Genomic DNA, 9,092 nt, shown 5'->3' with positions numbered 1-9,092 from the left:
GCATAAACTAGTTATTTTGCTCTCTCTTTCTCTTTCTTTGTTATAATATATATATATATATATATATATATATATATATATATATATATATATATATATGATACATAAAATTTATACAGCTGTATCTCATTACAATTTAGCAACTAAAGGTAACATTTTTGAGCAAATTTGGACAGTCTCCTTTCCAAATATGTATGTGACAGCAGAGGACTTAACCAGAACATAGCGGGGCGGTGCAAGGACAGTTAATAACATATACATACATATTATATATATATATATATATATACATACATATATACATTTTTTTTTCTGACAGACTTAAATGACATAATGGGCACATACATTTTGAATTACTATTGTAGTTCTTTTTTTTTTATTCTGAAATTTATGGAACCACTTTACGACATAATTTGCATAAAATCCTATTCATGGTTTTGAGTCAGATAAACCATGTAAATATTTGCTTTGCAAAAATTAGAAGGGCTGTGCAACAAACAGTTGCTATGATAACCAAGGTGGTATCAGATGTAATTGCTTTAACATTACCTCTGATATTCAATTAATTTAAACAAGTTCAATAATTTTTTAGCTACATGTATATCGTAGTAAATGTAGTACACATACTTGTACACTGTATATTCTTCTGCATCACATGCATAAATGAAAAACATAACACAAAATTAAACAAGACATATCAGTGCAGTGTTAGATGAATGTTTATATCCCTCTTGGAATTTGCATCCACACGTAATCCAACCTTGCAAGAGTTCAACTGAAGTTTTGTCAACATGATAGCAGGTTCTAATCACATGTAATTTACAAAACCACAGACTGTCAAAAGACTTAAATTGTTGAATGAAATGTATTCACAAGTACATTCATACAAAAACACAAACACAAGCAGAATTTTCATGCCCTGGGACCCCTCCTCGAAGACTCTAATATCTCTGTGATATGATGTTGTTTTGATGCAGATAGCAGTTGAGGTAAAACACAAAGAACAGATTTCTACAGTCAACCTTGCCTAAGTCAGATCTATTTGGACTGAAGAAATAGCTTCAACATAGAGGAAATTTGACTTACGAGGAATTAAAATCAATAGAATACATAAAGAGAAGAGGATTTGACAAGACCTCCGAGTTTGGCAATTATTTGACTTATGCGAGGTCGACTTAAGCAAGGTTGACTGTATGTATCTCCAACAAAGAAGTCCAGAGTCACGAAGGTAATTTGATTTGATTTGAAGAAATGGTTTAAATGTAGTAAATTATCTACAGCAAAAACAAGCCCCCCCCCCCCAATCAATAGAAATTTAAACTGTCAAGGAGAAGAATGACATGTATTTTTTTTCTATCTTGTGACCAATTTTTACTGTTGTTGTTTTAATGCATTGCAGTGATTGTGGAAATAAATTCAATTCAAGAGTTAACTGGGCACCAAAGACATCCAAGGAATGATCCAGATACTGTAAACTGAGGAATGTCCGCGTGTATTTTAATTTCGCGAGAGCCAAAATTCGCGAAATTAAAATGCACCCGAAAATTCTTGTCTACGCTATATGCATTGAATGTTAGAGCCAGCTCGCGAAAATTTCATGCCGCAAAAACGGCCGTCGGCTACAATTCGTGAAAATATTGTTCTATAGTAAATAGGTGACTCTGCCTTACTCATTCTATGCAACTTTCAGCAAGTTAGGAAGAAATCTACTATATTTTACCAAAACCTGCAGAATTTTGGTTTCCACAGAAATTTAGGTAATCAGAGATCTCTGTGTAACAATGGGCCTGCATTAAATGTCAGTTTTTACTGCATTTCTCTTTCCAGTCGAGTGCAGCAGCATCCAGTCCTGTTCAAAATGCTGCATACTTCACTGTTACACAAACACAATCCATCATGGAACTGAAACTGCATACATGTATAACTTGATGCATTGATAATAACAGCCATAATACCTTTTTTATGTGACATTGATGAGTAAGTGGGAATAGCACATTACGTTACCCAAGTAAATGATACACAGGTCAGGAATAATGAGGTTGTGTTTGTATGTGTACATGTTTTGAACAATAACTGGAACTACTGTTGTCAAACAGTGTTCACACATTGGTAAAACCTGGTCACCGACTTTTTCACAACTTCCAGCAAGCATTTGGCTCTCAGGTTGTAAAAAGGTTTTTAGAAGTCAGCAAAAGGTTGTCAAGAGTTTGGTTACTTGTTGAAAAAGAGTTTCATTGGTTACAGGTATTTGCTGCTGCACTGAAAATTTTAACTAACATGGTATTGAAGCAAAGGCTTTTTCACATATCTAGCACTTGCAGACCAGTGACAGAGACTGGCTTAGGACTCATCTCCAGTAATTGCTTGCCACTGTTTTCAACCAGGATGTGTTAATCCAAACCCAGCATAATCTCTGCTAAACTATAAACTATGCATACATTTGTAATGCGTCAGCAAGAAAAATAGTACACTGTATACGAAGAAATATCTTACCCACTTCGGCTTCCAGCAGTTCTCTCAAAAGAGCACAATCGGCCATTTATAGTTGATTAAATGCAGCTGGAATTCACACCAAAAAATGACTTCTGACTGTGGCTCACAAACAAGATCCTTCTCAATCCATCATCAAAACAATTTTTATTGTTCTGAATAACATGGACATTGCAATACTTTGGATAATTCCAGTGAGAAGGTAATTTTAATGCATAACAAAAACAAATCAAAGGAGGTAATAAAAAGTGATTTTTCTGTCTCTGTCTTTGACACAATCAGCTACGCTGAATAGGATGACAGCATCACCAATATATCCCACGACTGGCAGCTTGCAAGTCTTAATCAATCAACTAAGATTAGCCCCTTCAAGACATCACATCACAGCAGTTCTGAAGAGTTCTGTCTACCTCTTCATTCTTGAAGTACTGTACTCCATGGATGTTCTTTTTGCTCCTTCAAGGATACTCATCAATGCCCTGTTCTCCATGAGGCTGTAATCCGCGCTCAAGAAGTTTCTTGTTCCGTGTCTTTTCCTCCTCCTGTTTCTTGAGCTGTTCCTCTCTCTGAGCTTCCAAGATTTCATCAATGGAAACCTCTTCTAGATTATGTGTTCCCTCATTCTCCACATCCTGAGGAAAAAAAAAACAAGAGACCCGCGGGTCTAGCGCTCACCTGAGTATTGCAAGTTCACCTTTCACGCAGTCACTAATCTAAATTATTCACAGCTCTACTAAAATTTGACCAGGCTTCTCAAGTAGAAGATGAAAAGGTACAATAAGGGCCGAAATTTTTAAAGATTCCTTAATTTGGGGGGATTGGGGGCCCCCTGGGGACCTCTGGGTGGGGCATGGTGCCCATTTTGATAAATTGAGATCCTGACCCCCTAGGGATGCTACCTGCCAAGTTTGACGAAAATCCATCATGAGGTTTTCAGGAAGAAGATGAAAATGTACAATTCAGGCCCCCATTTGGACCTTCCCAACCCCCCCCCCCCCCCCAAGAGGGGCACCCCTGGATTTGCTATGAACAAACTTGAAACTACAGTCATTAATGTACTCACTCATAGTATTATCTTAGCTCTATAACTTCTGATTCTAGAGAAGATTTTTAAAGATTCCTTCATTTTGGGGGGTTTGGCCCCCCCCCCCCCCCCCCCCCCCCCCGGGGCCCCTGGGTGGGGCATGGTGCCCATTTTAACAAATTGAGATCCTAACCCCCTAGGGATGCTACCTGCCAAGTTTGGTGAAAATTGGTCATGGGGTTCTCAAGAAGAAGATGAAAATGTATAATTTAGGCCCCATTAGGACCCCTCCCCACCCCCCTCCCCTGGGTCCCAAGGGGGGCACTCCTGATTCTGCCATTAACAAACTTGAAACTACAGTCATCAATGTACTAACTCATAGTATTAACTTAGCTCTATCACTTCTGGTTCTAGAGAAGAAGATTTTTACAGATTCCTTAATTTTGGGGGGTTTGGGCCCCCCTGGGGGCCCCCTGGGTGGGGCATGGTACCCATTTTAACAAATTGAGTTCCTAACCCCCTAGGGATGCTACCTGCCAAGTTTGATGAAAATCGGTCTTGGGGTTTTCAAGAAGAAGATAAAAATGTAAAAGTTTACGCACGACGGACGACGCACAACGGACGACGGACGACGGACGACGCACGACGGACGCCGGACGAAGGGCGATCGCAATAGCTCACTTGAGCCTTTGGCTCAGGTGAGCTAAAAAGGACATAAAACACATAATGTGCTTCCCATGTACCATTTCTTCCATGAGCATGAGAATTGTCCAAATTTGTGATGATTTTGATTTCCCCCACATGCATATTTCACTGATACACGTACTATGACGAGGCAGCATTAGATTTACAGAAAGACCATAAGTCACAGGTGTTCTTTTTTGTTTTGTTTTGTTTCCAGGTCTGATCAGCTTTCATCTTCATTAGGTATTCTCTTTAACTTTGCATCTGTACCTAATCTAACCGAGGGGACTTCATTTTAATCTTGTACACCAAAAGATTCAAACCATATGGATCATGTTGTCAACAGCACTGCAGCCCTTATGATGTACTGCAACTTACACAGAATATCAGACTCTCTGCCAGCCCCACAAGTTTGTCCTGAGAAAAGTCAAATCTGCCCGGGTTGACAGTGTCGCAGTCTTTTGATTTGGGTAGGAAATAAATAATATCAACTTAGATCAGCAAAGAACTTTATTACCAAGTCATATCCATGTTACTTTTACTTCGGATCCCTTACTAGTTACAGATTCAACCTACTGAGATTTTACAGTCAACTTACAAACATAAAATCTACTGGGAAAATGAAATTAGCTTCCATTTTACATAAATTGTGACTCGTGAGAATAATACTCTGATAGATAAACAATAAGGGATTTATGATTACCTTCATAAAAAACAATTTTCAACTTATAAAATCCAATTTCACACACTTAAGTACTGTTAACATTATACTTATAAAAATAATGTAGGTCGGTATGTAAATTTGGTTTTGGTTAATTCATTGGCCAGTACAGGATGCAAATCATCTGTTGTCAATATTTCAACATTCACTTTCAGTCTGGTCTTTAAGAGTAAAAAACAAAACCATAAAAGCAATTTAAAGATATGTGCATAAGGAAGGAATACTTACTATCTCACCAAGTAGCACAACATTTTCTCCTCGTACAACGAAGACTCCCCTGGGGATATCTCCATACTGTTTGCCAACGTGTATCCTCTCAATGGTACGATGAAGAACAAGATTTGCTACAAAATGACATGAAAACAAACAAACACACTCTCGTCAAAGTTTTTGTCGTATTATGAAAAGCCATACTACATCAACAATTATGAAAGACAAAAAAAAAAAAAGAAAGAAAAAAGTGGAACACTTCCTTTTATCCCACAGACTTCTCTATGACCTTATGTCCCCCCCCCCAATAATTTTGCCATACCACTCTACACTACCCTACCCTTGATAGCTTAAATGCACAGATGCATGCATGCACTCATGCACATTTCTCAAGTCAGGGGCGGATCCAGGAATTCTGTAAAGGGGGGGGGGGGGGGCAACTAATATTTCTGGTGCCACTTCCGTGTTTCATTTCATTTTTTTCTTTTTATTTCTTTTGTTTTTAATGAAAAATAAAGGTGGGGACATGCGCCTGTTGCGCCTCCCTCTGGATCCGCCACTGCAAGTGGTGGGTAAAGTATACATCCATGCATCAGTAAACAAGGGTAGGGTAGTGTAGAATGGTACAGTACGATAAGGGGGGGGGGGGGGAAGGGGGTGGGTGCCCATAAGGACGTGTTTCCTATCCAACAACTCAGCACCTTATTGAAGTCCATCACATCTGGTACACATGAAATTTAAGAGATTATCCTTACCTTACCAACTTACTACATATGTATCATATCAAAGATACTGGCTACACTTTTTCACTGCTATCAAATGTTGTAGCTGGTCAAAAGCACAGCCTTTTAATTCTCCCTATCACATATAGCCGATATCAAGCAATATCACCTCGCAATGTCGATATCTGATTGATCGCTCATGGGACGTACACTTCCGGTTTTGCGGTTTACCCATGTCACATCCTTTATCTATGAATATTTTCCATGATTTTGTTGTTTTGCATCATTGGCGCAGCATTGGGCCACTTCACAGAAGAATCCCATTAATCAAATGTAAAGTTACAGATTAGAAAATAACTCTATTATTTGACAGTTTATAAGACAGAATTTGATACGATCTGTGAATACTAGTACTTCGGCGTTCAATGTGCATAAAAGCGTACATTTACACACCATGCGTTCATAACGGGAAGTTTATATCTCAAGAATTAAAGGTAAAAAAATTAGAGCGCCACTCGCGTTCACATTCAGAGAGCTATATGCGATGGGGAGAATTGTCTGCATTGCATGTGTGGGCATATGACATCAAACTCACCAAACTGATCAATGCTCCTCAAGATACCAATTAGTGTTCTTCCATCTCTCAGAACAACAAGCAGCTTCTCTGTAGATGAGTAAAAATAATAAACATAAATAAAACACTGTAGGAATGGTCTGAAAGTACTAAAAATAGTGTCTCATTTCCTTAAAGTACTGTACATGTATATGCCATATATTTCACTGAAGGTTTTTAAAAATCTTTACGAATTTCATGAATCTGGTTCTATTTGAGAATTCATCAAAAGATGCACGAAATACAAACTCTGATCCCAACAGGCATGCATACATTTCTCCATTCAGTACTGTACTCAACAATTGCAAAATTGTAGGGAAGTCCCGATTTGTGAAAAATTAGACATGCTAAATGTATGGTGAGGTTTTCATTTTCGCGAATTTTGCGAGTCAGGTGCTTTTCATGAAATTAAAGACACTCAAATATAATGACTTTGATCCCAATGTGATGTGATGCACACGTTTACATTTCTCCCTTTGGTACAGTACTCCATGATCACGAATTTAACCACTCACAAAATCATTGGGAAGTCCCAATTTGTGAAAATTTAGACTCGCTAAATATATGGCGTATACAGTATGATGGTGTATAATCATGAGTTCAAATTATGTCCCAATGTGAAAAAAATGTTCGAGCTGTAGGGAAAATTACAAAATTTGCACAACAAGATTAATAAATGAATCACTTGTTTATTAAAATGCTGTAAGGCAAATAGGAGACTCCTGCACCAAAATGTATCAAATACACACACCTATCCACCATGCTTATCCGATTATAGCAGGGTATGAAAACCTGTATTTTCTGCAGTACACACCCCTAATTCAAAAGAATAAAAATAATAGTATGACTGTGTAAACAATAAAGTCAATACATTCTTTGTTGTTATTGCGGCATTCAGAAATCAATCAGCAGATTAGAACTTTATCTCCACGTTAACAAGGTGTTGAAGGATTCGTGACAGCATCAACAGGATAATATCACCCCATCCACAACCAGAGCAGAGGCACAGAGCCCAGTGAGAACATTGAAGATTGCTACCATGAATTAGTCTACTGGGGGGTCATCCCACGAGACCGTCACCCACAAGTCATACTGACCATGAGTTCAACATTGAAAACAGGTCCACGAGTCATACAGCCCATGAGTTTGACACTAGGTAAAAACAGTCGACGACTTCAACAGATACAACACAGGACTTTAAAATGTGTCAGTCTTGTGGGCTTTTAGTTTTAGCCTAGTATTCAAATAGTAGGGTGTCAACTTTTTATAGGCTGTATAACTCGTGAGCTGTAAAACTCGTGGGCTGTATGACTCGTGGGTGTCAGTCTTGTAACGTGCACTCGAATTACTGTAATACTAAATAGTGACAGTGTTGTAGACCTCCACTACCATTGCTTGCCCTTTGTATGGAAATGTGTGCACGTGAACAAAATTTGAGGATGTGTCATTAAATGGATATACCGGTAGCACAATTAGCAGAGACAGTCTATTTTCTACGTGACAATACAATAGATGAAGTCTAGACTCAGTAAACCAGACATACAGAGAGTCTATAAAACTGACGTGCTATGTACAGTAGAAACTCTCGGCCCTATTAACAGAGTAACAAAATCATACAAACAAAACAGTTCTAAGATTCGGTAAGAAGATTTATCTGATCCCTTTGCCACACGAATATGTGTATATGGGACTAAGGATTACATCGCTATTTCTCTAGGAATCGCCATGTCGCTTAAGTAGGTACCATCAACAATATTTACTGTTAATTTCGTCGATAAGACTAGCTGTTCCTGGCATGTAATCCATTCTGTCCAGAGAATTGCATTAGGCCCAGCAAATACACCACTGGGGCACTGGCGGCTTGAGCTGATTTGTGACGGGAGGAGCGAGATCTGCATGTAATGATGAATTGGTTCGTCGGAAGAGTGTGCATCAATAACCGACATAACCACAGCTAGCTGAGCGGGTGGGCGCGGGCGCAAGCGGGCAGAATCAGATGAAAAGTAGGCCATGCGCACCGAACTAAAACCATAGTGGAATGCGTGTCCCTATTCCCAACATACACGAGACCGTGCAGCCAAATTAACGTGTTGCGTCGCCATCTTCTTAGGGCAATTTTTCCTTATATGGAGTGCACGCTTAGGCGCGGTCAGACTGGGCCACTGGTACGCGCGCAAGCAAGAGTACGCCGTCCAGTGGCTAGTGATTATGACGTAACAATGCACGTTTGTACATGACAATGGCCTTGCGCTTCGGAGACATAGCCCGCAAACAGATCGAGAAGTTTGGCGGAAAGTTACGTGGTTTGCGGTCACACTGGCCGCAAAACTTCCAGTTAAACTTCTCGATCTTTTGCCAGTCTGACAAAGTCGATAAAAAGGGTCTAGCTCGACGAAATCATGTGTGCACGGGCGCTGTGTGTAGGCTGTACGGCGGCTATGCGGAGGAATCACATTAGTTCTTTTAACATGTTTGCGGCGTTTGTTTTTTTTTTTCTTGCTGTTGAAAATCTAGACTAGATTGCTTTATTAAATCTAGAATTACATATACACCGTAAATAAATTAAGTTTCTTCATTAATAAGCACTTTAATTTAGGCATATTGTAGCCATAATGCTCGCCACTAAAA

General features: G+C 39.1%; 1 protein-coding gene across 1 annotated transcript; it reads right to left on the bottom strand.

Moving 5' to 3' along the window:
* Positions 1-367: 367 nt before the first annotated feature.
* On the bottom strand, positions 368-8,400 carry LOC140241708 (U6 snRNA-associated Sm-like protein LSm1). Its single transcript, XM_072321453.1, has 4 exons — positions 8,225-8,400; positions 6,447-6,515; positions 5,148-5,263; positions 368-3,122 (listed from the first exon to the last, which is right to left on the bottom strand). The coding sequence occupies exons 1-4, from the start codon at positions 8,268-8,270 to the stop codon at positions 2,949-2,951; spliced, it is 405 nt and encodes a 134-aa protein (XP_072177554.1). The 5' UTR covers positions 8,271-8,400; the 3' UTR covers positions 368-2,948.
* Between the last annotated feature and the right edge of the window lie 692 nt (positions 8,401-9,092).

The sequence above is a fragment of the Diadema setosum genome, chromosome 18, assembly GCF_964275005.1.
Source record: "Diadema setosum chromosome 18, eeDiaSeto1, whole genome shotgun sequence".
NCBI classification, from domain to species: domain Eukaryota; kingdom Metazoa; phylum Echinodermata; class Echinoidea; order Diadematoida; family Diadematidae; genus Diadema; species Diadema setosum.
The sequence above is the reverse complement of the archived record's forward strand: the minus strand, read 5'-3'. Positions and strand labels throughout refer to the sequence as shown.